This window comes from Indicator indicator, chromosome 10, assembly GCF_027791375.1.
Source record: "Indicator indicator isolate 239-I01 chromosome 10, UM_Iind_1.1, whole genome shotgun sequence".
In the NCBI taxonomy this organism is placed as follows: Eukaryota; Metazoa; Chordata; class Aves; order Piciformes; family Indicatoridae; genus Indicator; species Indicator indicator.
The window spans coordinates 596,236-610,765 of NC_072019.1; the positions used below are offsets into that span (position 1 = coordinate 596,236).

A 14,530-nucleotide genomic window follows, 5' to 3' on the forward strand; every position below is an offset into this window, starting at 1 on the left:
AGCATGAGCCCCTTCCCTGCAGGGAGCTCAGCCTTACCTGCACCTCCTGCAGCATGAAACCCTGGATCTGCCACAGCTCCCTGTGCTCCCAGAAGGTTGGCTTTCCTAGCCTGCCTCCACTGCTCTTGGCAGCCTTCTTTGTGTGCAGGACTGCTTGTCCTTGGCAGGAGGGGGGACCACAAAGAGCCTCTGTAATAAGAAAGTGCTGAGACTGAGCCAGAAAAACACAGATTCCAGATCAACAGGGAGCACAGCCAGGCAGGGAGCAAAGGCTCAGGACTGAGCTCAAATAGTGCTCCCAGCACCTGGGGGGGGTGATTGGGCCCAGGTGAGGCTCCTCATGGCCTGCCATGCACTCAGGCCCCAGAAAGCAGGGGAAAACCAGGCAGTGCTTAAGTGTGTGCTGCTCCTCTAGGTGAAGCATGCAGAAGCCTGAGGGACACTGGTACAAGCACCCTGTCTCTGTCACACGGGAGCTGAAATGAAAGCCCCTGCTGTGACAGGGGTCCCCAGAGCCCAGCCCTGACCCACTGGCAGGGTGAGCCAGTGAAGATACCTGCTGTGAGCATGCACTTCGGTGACCTAAAAACAGATCCCCTGGGTTTCACCATCTGCCTGGTAGCTGGCAGGGTGAGCTGCTGAAGATACCTGATGTGAGCATGCACTTTGGTGACCTAAAAAAAAAATCCCTTGGGTTTCACCAACTTCCTGGTAGCTGGCAGGGCAAGTTGGGAATGTGTATGCAACCAGCAACCAGCCCTCCTGAGCAGCCCTCCCACCCTGAGGCAGAGGTGAGGTCAGCAGTGCATATGTGTGTGCCAAAGGTTGCTCCCATGTCACTTGAGGGACCCTCCACGAGATGCTTGTGGCACCTATCACCACCAGCCTTGCTGAGTCACAGGCTGCCCTGTCACCCCCTCACCTCTGCTCTGCTTCTTCCCAGCTTTGCCAGTGAGACCTTTTGCCTCCTCTTGTGCTTGTCATTTACAGGATCATAGAATTATGAAGACCTTTAAAATCATTGAGTCTAACCATAAACCTATCACTGCCAGTCCATTTTATCAGCTGGACTTGATGATCCCAAGGGTCCTTTCCAACCTGAATGTTTTTGTGATTCTGTGATTGTTGTAGGCCATGTGCCACTGGTCCTCCATGCCTAGGTGCCAGCCTGCTGACAGAAAGAGGACAGGTGCTTTTGCTTGACTTGTGCCCACTGCAAAAGCCCTGAGAAGACATGCCTGCATGCACTGCCCACCACACCCTCCATCCTGGGTGCCCGCCAAGCATGGGGAACCATGGTTTGGCATGGACATCACAAGCCAGTCCTGACCAAAGTGCCATGGCTTTGACCCAGTCACCTATGCCTCACAAAGAAGTTTGGCCTGCCCATGAGCTGAAGCATAGCGGAGGCAAAGTCCAGGGCTGTGACGTCCCTTGCAGCTGCCAAGTTCGAAGGTAACTTGTGCAGAGGCTTTATAGCACAGCAGAGGGACTGAGAGCTGGGAGAAGGCCTTGGGCAGTCCCTGCAGAGCTTGCAAAAGAGCCAGAAGCCGTCTGAAAGTGGAGCAGGGAGGGTAGTGCTGCCTCCTGGCTGTGCTGTGCTGATCCCTCTGTCTGGTAAGAGATGTTTACGATGCTTTTCTACAGACAAGCACAGAGCATAGGCGGGCAGCCCAGTGCCTCTGTCCTCTGGAGAGATCAGCTCTTGCCAACAGTGAGGGACAGAAAGAGCTTTGTTACAGTTACTGCCACCATGCTATGTGGTTTTAAAGGTTAAAACCATTTCATCTTCAGAGCTTGGCCCCTCCCTATCCCTCTGCTTTGCTTGGTTCTGGGGTGAAGCTTCCTAAACATGGGAGAGCAAAATTTCCCTGCACCTCCCAGGGCTGTCCAGCTGTGAGTGTGACAGGAGCCAGCGGTATGCTCCCGAGCCTCCCGATCTGTGCCTCTTAATGCTGGGGAGAACAATTTCCTAAGCAGTCTCACCACCCCAGCAGCAGCAACACCTCGGCAGCAGAGTGCTCCTTGCACGAGGGTCCTGGTAACACCGTGCTGATATAAGCAGCCCAGAGGCAGAGGGGATGCCAGCAGCACGGTGCTGGGGAACGCCACCAGGTACAGGCATAGCCAGGCCTGGGCTGATCCCGATAATCCCCGAGACGAATGCTGAGGAACGGCACTGTTTACACGGCGTGCACACCGCGGGGAGCAGCTGTGCCTCTGCCTCTCACGTCCCTACACAGTCCCCGCACAGGGTCCCGGCGAGGGGCCTGGGAGGGCTCCTCACCCACGACCGAGGCTGTGGGGAGAGGCGCTGCCGGAAAGCCGAGCGGCTGGTCGGGAGCCCGGCGGCTTCCTCCGCCAGCCCCGTGGGAGGAGTGACGCTGGGCAGGCCTGCACACCACCCCCGCGCCCCGGCAGCCACACTGCCGTCCGGCAACGCAAGTCGGGGCCGTCCGGTAGAGACCCCCGCGCGGCTCCCTGCCTGCTGCCAGCCTTCCCCGGACCAGCCTTCCCCCCGCCACAGGTCGGGTAAGGGTGTCCCCGGGGCTGCGGGCAGGCAGCGGGCGCTGGGGGAGCGTGACGGGCACACACGAGGGGAAAGCAGAGGGCAAAGGGCAGGCGGAGGGAGCCGTCGGTGCCCAACGCGGGGCACGGCAGCCTGGCGTGGCTCCATGGCCTGGACTCGGCGTGGGCAGGCAGATTTCAGGGCTTCTTGGCACTCGGTAGCGCTTCTCCCCACAGCGTCCAGAGGCAACATCACAGTGGTGCAAAACCCCAGCGCTGGCCAGGTCCCTGTGGGGGCAGGGAGCACGGTTGCCTCACCTTTCTAAACAAACTTCTGGGAGGCTGATTCTCACCTTGGGACTTATTTGGTGCGCAGGGCCAAAATCCTGTACAACTGCAGTCCTCGCACCTCAGCCCAGCACTGTGCCCAGGCAGAGCCCCGGTGGTGAAGGGCAGCATGGTGAAGAAGGTGGCCATCATTGGAGGGGGCAGTAGCGGGCTGTGTGCCATCAAAGCCTGCCTTCAGGAGGGTCTGGAGCCTGTCTGCTTTGAGAGGACTGCCGACATTGGAGGGCTGTGGAGGTTTGAGGTAAGCCCTGCAAGCCACACATCCTGCTGGGGGTCAGCACCATGGCAGCCGGGGATGAGGGGCAGCTGATGGGATGGCACACAGTCAGGCACAGCAGGGTGCTGGGGAGCAGGCTGAGGGCAGAGGCTCCCATCCCAAGGAACACCACATCAGTCCCAGCCATGCCTCCCAGCCGCTGTCCCTGGCCAGTGCTGAGCTGTGCCCCACTCCTGCAGGAGCAGCCCGAGGAGGGCCGTGCCAGCATCTACCGCTCTGTCATCATCAACACCTCCAAGGAGATGATGTCCTTCAGCGACTTCCCCATCCCCGAGCACTTCCCTAACTACATGCACAACTCCCAGATCATGGAGTACTTCCGCATCTATGCCAAACACTTCGACCTGCTGCGCCACATTCGCTTCAGGGTGAGAGATGGGGCTGGGGGGAGCGGCGGCAGTGGGGCCGGGGGGTGCAGGGTGCCTGATGCTCTCCCTGTGCCCAGACCAGCGTGTGCCGCGTGTCCAAGCGCCCTGACTTCGCCAGCACAGGCCAGTGGGAGGTGGTGACTGAGAGCAAGGGGAAGCAGGAGGTGGCTGTCTTCGACGCCGTGCTGGTGTGCACCGGGCACCACACTGATGCACACCTCCCGCTCAACTCCTTCCCAGGTACTGCCCTGCTCCCTCACATGAGGAGAAACCCCAGAAAGTTTGGCTGTGGTAGTCCTTATTCTCCCTCCTGCTCTTTCTCCTGGCCCCAGCATTTCTCTGCCTTGCTTTCACTCCAAACATGATCCAAAGCCTCACGGGAGGTGTTTGGCAGGGCCAGGGAGTATCCCTACTGCAGTTTCCGGGGAGGTGCCCCTCCAGCCCCACAGCAGGAAGCCAAGCATCCCTCTTCCCTGCCCACAGGAATCAAGAAGTTCAAGGGCCACTACCTCCACAGCCGAGATTACAAGGACTCAGGGGCTTTCAAGGACAAGAGGGTTGTTGTCATTGGGATTGGCAACTCGGGGTCAGACCTGGCCGTGGAGATCAGCCAGGCAGCCAAGCAGGTGAGTAAGCAGAACCAGGGCCCCAGTGGGCAGGGCAGCCCCAATGGGACCCTGCCAGTTCCATGAGGACACCAAGAGCTGGCACAGCCACAGCTCCATCCCAGCACTCGCTGCCAGCACCCACCAGTCCCAGCCAGGAAATGGTGGCAGTTGAGACTTGATTCCCGACAGACACTTCGGTTTCTAGCCCCAAGTCCCTGACTGGGGCTGACCATGTGGCTCTTCCCCACCTCTCCCTGCTGGGCTGTCTCTCTTTGCCTTCTGGCTCTTTGTCCAGCACTGGGGCAGCACAGAGGAGCAATCTCAGGGCAAGGGTTTGTCTTCCCCCTGGCAGCCCCCCAGGACCATCAGAGCCTTCAGGAGGCAATGCTTACTTCCTTGCCCAGGTCTTCCTCAGCACACGCCGGGGTGCGTGGATTTTCAACCGCGTTGGAGATCAGGGCTACCCCTTAGACTTACTCACCATCACCCGCATGAAGATCTTCCTGAAGGAGGTGCTGAGCTCCTCCATAATGAACAGCTTCGTGGAGAAGCGACTGAATGCGAGGTTTGACCACTCACACTACGGCCTGAAGCCAAAGCACAGGTACCAGGAGATACTCCCCCTTCCCATCGGGGATCCTCCACATCCTTCCCATTGCCAGCCCTGCTCAGGCATCTCCACGCTTCCCGTGCCTCGACCCCAGCCTCATAAACCCAGTTCACAGCTGTGTGGTGCCCAGACAATGCTCAAGGGAGCCACCACTATGCCTTCCGTGGACCCTTGGTGGCATCAGAGCAGTGACAACTGCTGAGCATCCCTAAGGGACCAACCCTACTGGCAATGAGCATTGCTGGTGCTGAGCATCCCTGGGGACAAACAACCACAGAGCCCATAGGCTGCAGCAGGACACAGAGCCAAGACACTCATCCCAAGGCCCTGATGGTTCCTTGTATCTTCCAGGGTTTTTGACCAGCACCCGACCGTCAATGACGACCTGCCCAACCGCATCCTTTCGGGCAGGGTGCAGGTGAAGCCCAACATCAAGGAGTTCACAGAGACCTCTGCCATCTTCGAGGATGGCACCAGGGAGGAGATTGATGCCGTGGTCTTCGCCACAGGATACAGCTTCTCCTTCCCCTTTCTTGAGAGCTGTGTGAAGGTTGTGGAGAACCAGATCTCCCTCTACAAATTCGTATTCCCCCCTGACCTGGAGAAGCCGACGCTGGCTTTCATTGGCCTCATCCAGCCTCTGGGTGCCATCATGCCCATCTCTGAGCTCCAGAGTCGCTGGGCTACCCGCGTCTTCAAGGGTAAGTGAGGCAACCCTCTTCTGTGGATGCAGCCTGAACCTGTGCTCCCAGACCCAGGGTAAATTGTGCACAGCCATATCTGGGAGGCAGCAGCCAGCTGTGCCATCCTGGCTGGGAACAGTGGCATTTCCACCTTACAGCCATTGTGGTTGTAGTGGTTGCTTTAGCCTGAGCAACACAGGGACATCGGTACCCTGAGCTCCAGGAACTGCTCCTTCCCATCCCGAGGAGCATGGACACGCCGCGGGTACCAGACCCCCTGCCACGGTGGTGGTGCAGGGACACAGCACCCAGGCAAGAGCAGCACCACAGTGGCCACTGTTGGCTTATCCTCCCTAGGGCTGAACAAGCTGCCCCCACGGCATGACATGGAAGCTGACATCCAGCAGAAGAAAGAAGGCATGGCAAAGCGGTAAGACCCCCCCTGGGAACACGACATCCAGTGCTACCTTGCCAGCATGCGGGGCCTCTGCCAGCTCTGCTGCTGGCACCAGCCTGCCTTCCCTGCCTACAGGTACGTGAAGAGCCAGCGGCACACCATCCAAGTGGATTACATCCCCTACATGGATGAGCTTGCCTGCCAGGTGGGGGTCAAGCCCAACCTGCTCACCCTCTTCCTCACTGACCCCAAGCTGGCACTAGAGGTGGCCTTTGGGCCCTGCACACCGTACCAGTACCGCCTGCAGGGCCCAGGCAAGTGGGCAGGTGCCAGGGAGGCCATCCTCACCCAGAAGCAACGTGTCATCAAGCCCCTGCAGACACGGCCCATGGAGGATCACCCCCCAGCCTCCACCACCCCCCGCATTTTCAAACTGGTTGGGGCCGTGGCTGTCCTCGCCATCATTTTTGCTTACTTGTAGGTGCCCTACAAGTGGGGGAAGGGCAGCTTTGGGAGGGGGCTGGCTTGCCACCCCCTACCCCATGGCAGCCTGTGCCCCCAGTGCTAGCAGGAGCCTTACTCCTGCCCAGCAATGCCCTGCTGCAGCCACACTGCAGGTTTGGGATGCACAGAGCCTCCCTGGCTGCTGAAGTAACATCTCAGTGCCTGCTCTGCACCTTCCCCCGGGCAGCCTCCGCTGGGAACAGAGGAGGAAACCTGTTCACACCCCAGGTAAAATCCAGCCCCACTCAGTCAGCACTTCTGCCCCAGCAGGACGTGCTGGGCTGTTCTGTCACCTGTGAGCCAGCCGTGCCAGCACTGGCATGCTCGTGCGAGAGCCGAGTGGCAAAGGCACAGCAGATTGTGACTGGATAAAAGCCTGTGAAATGGAGCCAGCTGTCCAGCCCCTTACTGACACCACCGCCTGCCCTGCGTGCCAGGGGGCACATGGGTTTGAGCTCCTGTCAGCAGCACAGCTGCATGGCAGTGTGGGCTGCATGCAGACACACAGACATGCCCATGCAGACACCTGTGTGCCCGCAGCCAAACAGCCCTGCCCAGGCTGTGTGCCACCAGGCCAGGTCACAGTGGGCACAGCAGAGTGCCTCGGTGCCACTCTTGGCACCTGCACACAGCCCTGCTGGAGCATGGCTATGTGGGTTGTGGAGCCAGAGTGTTGACAAGGGGTGCTGGCCACCACACAGCAGAGCTGGTGTGGCTCCCAGCCACCAGGGAGCTGAGCACCTCCTTGGTATTGTCACGCCATGACCTGGCAAAACCTGGACCACGGCCACCATGCTCAGGACGTCCCTGAGCAGCAACAGCATTTACAGCATTTACAGAACCTAATGAGCCCCTTGGGGAGGGTGGGTGTAGGCAGAAGGAGTATCACGGAGGCAGGAGAACCTGTAGATCTTGTCTAGAGTAAGTGTATCTTGTAACACCCCAGCTAAGCTCAGTCATGCACAGAGAGCACAGGGATGACCATTCCCAGAGGACCAGCACCACTTGTGACCCACCAGGCTCTGCACACCACTGAGGCCAGGGGTGGAAGCAGGGAAACTGAGGCACAAGGTGCCATGACCCATGGTCACCACTGCACGGCTCCTGCCAACCCAGGGTTTCCCTGTGAGGTGGGTGGTGACACCCGCAGGAGGGTGCTGGGGATAGTGAGAGGTGCTACAAATACTTGTGGCATAATCCTGAACCAGTAAGTGTGGCAAGGTGCCGGGCAGGGCCAAGCTGTGTCCCACTCTCACAGGAGCACCCTGGGGAGGGCTGTGCCAGCATCTACTCCTCTCTCATCATCAACACCTCCAAAGAGATGATGTGCTTCGGTGACATCCCTACCCCCAAGGACATCCCCAACTACATAGAATCAGAGAGTGGTTTTGGTTGGAATAGACCTATAGGATCATCAAGTCCAGCTCAACACTGCTAGATCAATCCTAACCCATGTCCCCAAGTGCCATGTCTACATGGCTTTTAAACACCTCCAGGGACAGTGGCTCCAGCCCATTGCTGGGCAGCCTGTTCCAGGGCTTGACAACCCTTTTAGTGAAGAAATGTTTCCTAATGTCAACTCTAAACCTCCTCTGGCACAACTTGAGGCCATTCCTCTTGTCCTACCACTTGTTTCTTGGGAGAAGTAACCAGCACCCAACTTGCTAAGGCTTTCTTTGAGGTAGTTGTAGAGACTGACAAGGTCTACCCTCAGCCTCCTTTTTTCCAGGCTAAATAGCCCAAGTTGCCTCAAACACTCCTCATAAAACTTGTTCTCCAGACCCTTTGCCAGGTTTGTTGCCCTTCTCTAGATGTACTCCAGCACCTCAGTGTCCTTCTTGGAGTGAGCTGCCCAAAACTGAACCCAGTATTCGAGGTGTGGCCTCACCAGTGCCAAGTACAGGGGCATGATACTTCCCTGGTCCTGCTGGTCACGCGATTCCTGATCCAGGCCAGGATGCTGTTAGCCTTCTTGGCCAGCTGGGCACACTGCTGGCTCATGTTCAGACAGCTGCTGACCAACATGCCCAGCTGCTTTTCCACCAGGTAGCTTCCAGCCACTCTGTCCCAAGCCTGTAGTGTTCATGGGGTTGTTGTGGCCCAAGTGCAGGACTCAGCACCCAGCTTTGTTGAACCTCATGCCATTTCCCTCAGCCCCTTGATCCAGCCTGGCCACATCCCTCCACAGAGCCTTCCTACCCTCAAGCAGATCAACGCTCCTGGCCCAACTCACTGTCCTTTGCAGACTTACTGAGGGTGGCCTCAATCCCCTCATCCTGACCACTGATAAAGGTGTTAAAGGGAACAGGCCCCAAAACTGAGCCCTGGGGAACATACACACAATTCCAAGATCATGGAGTACTTCCACGTGTGCCCAGCACTGTGACCTTCTCTGCCAAATCCACTTCAGGGTGAGAGATGGGGGCTGGGGAGAGCAGCAGCAGTGGTGCCGGGGGGTGCAGGGTGCCTGATGCTCTCCCTGTGCCCAGGCCAGACCTTGTCACGTGTCCAAGCACCCCAGCTTTGCCTCCATGGGCCAGTGAGATGTGGTGACTGAGAGCAAGGGGAAGCAGAAGGCTTCTGCCTTTGACACTGTGAGTGTGGGCACACCAAGGCACACCTCCCACTCAGCACCTTCCCAGCTACCACCCTGCAGGCTGCTTGCCTAGGCCCTGACACCCCTGGGACCACCCTTGTCTCCAGCTTAGCCCCCAGCCCACTCTGCCTGCTGCAAAAAATGCCTGCACAAGGTAAGGCACCGGGTGGGACTGCATGATCATATTTCTGTCTCACCCATCTCGGTGGCTCTTGCCATGCCAACACCTAACCTAGGTGCCCTGCTGGCAGGTGTCACCACTGCCAGCTCATCTCTCCCACCAGACTCAGGCTCCCAGAGCTGCTGGCCATGCACCTGCTGGGCTCTCCATCTCCCTGGCACGGCTTGAGAGCTCAGCACTGGTGGTGCCGCCTTCTCCTCTGGGTGCCAGGCAAAACCAGCTGCCTGAGCATCCTCCTGGCTTTTCCACACCACAGCATGACAAAATCTGCACCATGTCCACATCTTGGCCACTGCACCCAGGAAGTCCTGGGGCAGCTTTGGCATCATTTAAGCACTTACAGAAACTAATGAGCCCCTTGGGAGGGTGGGCAAGCGTGGGCAGGAGGTGTGGCAAGAGGGAATGGAACATCATGTCTGGAAGAAACACATCTTGCAATGCCCCAGCTGAGCTTGGTCACCATAAGAAGCATGGGCACAGCCATTCTCAAATACGCAGCATCTCAAATGACCTGCCAGGCTCCACGCAGCCCTGAGTGTGCTTCACCCCCAGCAGAGGCTTCCCCAGCATCCCTGTCACCACCACACCACAGGACATGGCTAGCCAGCGAGTCGCCGTCATCGGTGCTGGTGCCTCTGGCCTGTGTGCCCTGAAATGCTGTCTGGATGAGGGGCTGGTGCCCACCTGCTTCGAGAGGAGTGGGGACATCGGGGGCCTCTGGCGCTTCGAGGTAAGCCCTGTGCTGCGCAGGACTGCCCTGCAGCAGCAGCACCGACGGGACTGGGATTGGCCATGGGCAGCTATGGAGGCACCGCTCCCCTGCTCTGCATGCTGTGGCAGGCAGGACTCCAAGGAAAACCACAGGACAGAAGAAATGCTGCGGCTGCAGGAGGTCCCCGTGGTGCCAGCCCCATGGGACTCATCCCCTTCCAGCAGGGCAGACCCTCCCCAAGGACCTTACTCCAGGGCTTGCTCCTCCAGCTCAGCCCTACCCCTGTTCATCCCTCCCTTCCAGGACCTGTCCATCCCTTCCCCTGCTGTTTTGCTTTTGGATCCCTCCAAGCCCTTTCCTACTCATTCTGGTTCTATTCCACCCTTCTAGTGGTGCCAGTCCACCCTGCCCATTCCTTTTCCTGGAAGCCTGCTTATTTCTCTCCGTGCTTCTGTGTCACTTGCCCATGCAGATGTACCAAGCGCTGCCTTCTCTGTGCCTTGGTTCTCCCTGCCTCAGGGAAAGCCCCAGAGCCCATTTCTGATGCCACCTACCGAGGCTGCTGACTTCTCCCCCGGGGAGCCACCAAGAAGACAAGCAGAACCACCATGCCCCACTGCTTGAGTGGGAGAGTTTGGGGAGAAACACTGCACCATGCTAGCGTGGGTTTGGGGGTGGCTCAGTCACAGACTGCTGGTTCTGCCCACAGTGGGTCAGAAACGTGGCCTGCAGAATAGAACCAGGGCAGCAGGGCACAACTGCCAGGGAAGAGACACAGTGAGTGGCAGCAGCCACTCAGCTGGAAGCACCACAGCTGCTTCAGCAAACAGCAAGACCCAATGAGGCAACCAGGGCACTTGCAGCTGTGGGAACACATGATCTTATCAGGGCCTGGAGCAGGACTGGGGAAACTGAGGCACAAGACTCCACAACCTGCTGTCCTACTGCATGCCCCCAGCCTCTTTCCCTCTATTGCTGGGTGTGTGGTTGCACCAACAGCAGGTTGCTGGGTAGAGGGGCAGGTGCTACGACCACCTGTGGCTTAATTCTGCACCCAGGTGCAAGGCAAGATGCCAGGCAAGGGTGGGCAGGCAGCCCAGGGTTCCCTGACCAACACCAAGCCATGCCCCACTCCTGCAGGAGCAGCCCGAGGAGGGCCGTGCCAGCATCTACCCCTCCGTCATCATCAACGCCTCCAAGGAGATGATGTGCTTCAGTGACTTCCCCATCCCCGAGCACTTCCCTAACTACATGCACAACTCCCAGATCATGGAGTACTTCCGCATGTATGCCCAGCACTTCGACCTGCTGCGCCACATTCGCTTCAGGGTGAGAGATAGGGGCTGGGGGGAGCAGCGGCAGTGGGGCCGGGGGGTGCAGGGTGCCTGATGCTCTCCCTGTGCCCAGACCAGCGTGTGCCGCGTGTCCAAGCGCCCTGACTTCGCCAGCACAGGCCAGTGGGAGGTGGTGACTGAGAGCGAGGGGAAGCAGGAGGTGGCTGTCTTCGACGCCGTGCTGGTGTGCACCGGGCACCACACTGATGCACACCTCCCGCTCAGCTCCTTCCCAGGTACTGCCTCGTGGGCTGCTCTCCTGCTCCCTGTCACCTCTGGGACCCCCATTCTCTTTAGTTCAGCTGCCACCTGCTCTGGCTGCTGCCCAGAATGCCTCCATGGTGGGATTGCATGATCGTGCTTCTGTCTTGCCCATCGTGGTGGCTGCTGCCATGCCAACACCTGAACAAAGTGCCCTGCTGGCAGGTGCCAGCACTGCCACCTCACCTCACCAAACTGCTGGCCACACATTCTCTGGACTCTCCAGCTCCCTTGGCAAGGCATGAGAACTCGTGATGCCCTTCTCCTCTGGATGCCAGGCAAAAATGTCTGGGAGATCTGCAGCTGTGGAGACACTGGCTGAGGAACAGGCTGGAGCACACCCTCACCAGGGCCTGGTGGGACGGCACAGACCCTGGATGCTCCTCTTCCCCCAAACCCTGGCACTGGCAGGAAATGCAGGAGGATTTTTGTATGGGAACACAGAGGTCTCCAATCCAAGCTCCGCTCCAATCCAGACCAGCCCCAAGCCAGAGCAGGAGGCTCAGTGCCCCACTGAGCATCTCCCAGGCTGGAGGTGCCACCACTTCTCTTGGCAGCATCTCAGGGTTTCATTGCTCCCATTGGTCACACTGGCCCCAGCCTGTTCCCAAAACACACCACCAGGCCAAGCAGGGTGACAGCCAGTTCCTACCCCACATCCCTGCCCAGCACAACGTCCCTCTCTCTTCCAGGACTGGAAAAGTTCAAGGGGTGGTACTTGCACAGCCGGGACTACAAGAAGCCACAGCCCTTTTCAGGGAAGCGGGTGGTGGTAGTTGGCATTGGGAATTCAGGGGTCGACATCACGGTGGAGCTGAGCCACACAGCCAAGCAGGTGAGCAGAGAGAGCTGCCGGGGGTGACAGAGGAGTGCTGATTATTCAGACCCCAGCAGGTATCCAGCGACCCCCTGCCACCCCTTGCGGGGTCCACTTCCTCCAGCACCCCTTCCCCTCCCAACAGGGGTGGCTGTTGTGCCACCTGCAAGGAGCATGGCAGGGGCCCAGCCCAGTCCCAGGGATGCCTCTAGGCCAGCGCCTCTCCTCTCCTCTCCCTCCTCCCAGGTGTTCCTCAGCACGAGGCGTGGGGCCTGGGTGCTGCACCGCGTGGGAGACAATGGGTACCCCTACGACGTGATCTTCATCAGCCGCTTCTACAGGCTCCTCCAGACCTGGCTGCCTCTCCATGCCTTTGGTGCTTACGTGCAGAGGAAGCTGAACGCCCGCTTCAACCACGCGCTCTATGGCCTGAAGCCGCAGCACGGGTGAGCGCCCCAGCAGCACTCAAGGTCCTCAACTCGGTGCTACCCACCCCAGTGCCAGGCTCCACACCGCCTCTGTCTGTGCCTTCCAGGTTTTTTGACCAGCACCCGACCGTCAATGATGACCTGCCCAACCGCATCCTTTCGGGCAGGGTGCAGGTGAAGCCCAACATCAAGGAGTTCACAGAGACCTCTGCCATCTTCGAGGATGGCACCAGGGAGGAGATTGATGCCGTGGTCTTCGCCACAGGATACAGCTTCTCCTTCCCCTTTCTTGAGGGCTGTGTGAAGGTTGTGGAGAACCAGATCTCCCTCTATAAACTTGTGTTCCCGCCTGACCTGGAGAAGCCGACGCTGGCTTTCATTGGCCTCATCCAGCCTCTGGGTCCCATCATGCCCATCTCTGAGCTCCAGAGTCGCTGGGCTACCCGCGTCTTCAAGGGTAAGCAGAGCAGTTTGGAAGGATGCAGCTGGGCCCTCTCAGCCATGGCAAGGCTGAGTTGTTCAGCTGGTGGCATCACCTCACACTCTGCCTCCACTTACCTGTTTATCCTCATTGTGCATCTTCATGGGGACAAAAATCATCACTGAATTTTGCCACAAGCCTTGTTCTTATCTTCTCTTGTGAGGGCCATTACAGGTCCTATTGCCTGCATACAACCTTCTCCCTTTCCTTTCCTACTGTTACTTTCTTTGCCCATGCTTCCCACTTTGCTTCCCCAAAGTCCAAAAGGTTTCCATGTGCAAGCAGAGGCCAGGCTGGGCTGCTGAGCCAGCTAGACCACTGCAGGAGCACAGCTCTCCCTCAAACTACCAACCTCCTCTTCCCCAGGGCTGCGCAAGCTGCCACCTTTGGCTGACATGCTGGCTGATATCACACAAAAGAAGGAGACAATGGCCAAGCGGTAAGGACCCTGCACAGGCACCGCCTCTGCCACTGTTACCCCATTCCCACATTGCCAACCCTGCCTGCCTTCCCTGCCCACAGGTACGTGAAGAGCCAGCGGCACACCATCCAGGTGGATTACATCCCCTACATGGATGAGCTTGCCTGCCAGGTGGGGGTCAAGCCCAACCTCCTCACCCTCTTCCTCATCGACCCCAAGCTGGCACTGGAGGTGGCCTTTGGGCCCTGCACGCCATACCAGTACCGCTTGCGGGGCCCCGGCAAGTGGGCAGGCGCCAGGGCAGCCATCCTCACCCAGTGGCAGCGTGTCATCAAGCCCCTGCAATCCAGAGCTGGGCGCCGTCCTGTCTCCTCCAGATCCATGCGCCACATCTTCAAGGTCTTCTTCAGCATTGGTCTGATTCTGGCCACTCTTTTCTACATCTCACTCTCTCGTTAAGCTAAAATGGAGGAGACAGTAGAACCACCTCACAGCCTTCTTTCTTTCCCTTGGGCATTCTGGGTGTTTCTGTAGTACCTTCCTAGGCTGCTACCTCGTCAGGACGCACAGAGGGAGTCAGTTCCTTGAAGATGCAGCCTGGTCAGTGCCACCTTCCGGCTGTGTCCGGGCCACACGAGGTGCTGGCAGGGGCTGCTCTGAGGACAGGGCTGGCTCTCCTTAATCCACAAGCTGTACCTGTGGGCTAGGCCAGTATGGAGGTGGTTAGCAAATCGGGAACTCAGCCGGCCAGGGTGCCTCGCGAAATGAGCAATAAAGCTTGACCCCACACCGAGGGACCAGAGGCCACACTGCATGGGCTGTGCCTCTCTCCGGCGTCTGTCCTGAGGTGTCTCTCCTGCGCATGCCGGGGCTGGCCAGCCCCCAGCGAGCACCCCGCAGCCAGCCTGCCCACCCCGCAGCCGGCCGACCCCTTTTCCGCCACTGCCGGGCCCAGGCCCTAGCCCTGCCCTCAACCGACATGGCCGCCCGCCAGCT

General features: G+C 58.9%; 2 protein-coding genes across 2 annotated transcripts; both read left to right on the forward strand.

Annotated features, from left to right (window-relative positions):
- Window positions 1–2,956: 2,956 nt before the first annotated feature.
- On the forward strand, window positions 2,957–6,280 carry LOC128969721 (flavin-containing monooxygenase 5-like). The gene is made up of 8 exons (XM_054384630.1): window positions 2,957–3,097; window positions 3,313–3,501; window positions 3,579–3,741; window positions 3,985–4,127; window positions 4,514–4,713; window positions 5,071–5,420; window positions 5,760–5,832; window positions 5,935–6,280. The coding sequence occupies exons 1-8, from the start codon at window positions 2,966–2,968 to the stop codon at window positions 6,278–6,280; spliced, it is 1,596 nt and encodes a 531-aa protein (XP_054240605.1). The 5' UTR covers window positions 2,957–2,965.
- Window positions 6,281–9,492: 3,212 nt separating this feature from the next.
- Window positions 9,493–13,993, forward strand: LOC128969356 (flavin-containing monooxygenase 5-like). The gene is given in 8 exon segments (XM_054384183.1): window positions 9,493–9,810; window positions 10,933–11,121; window positions 11,200–11,362; window positions 12,080–12,222; window positions 12,451–12,650; window positions 12,740–13,089; window positions 13,480–13,552; window positions 13,636–13,993. Coding segments are annotated over 8 exon segments (1,794 nt in total).
- Window positions 13,994–14,530: the final 537 nt, after the last annotated feature.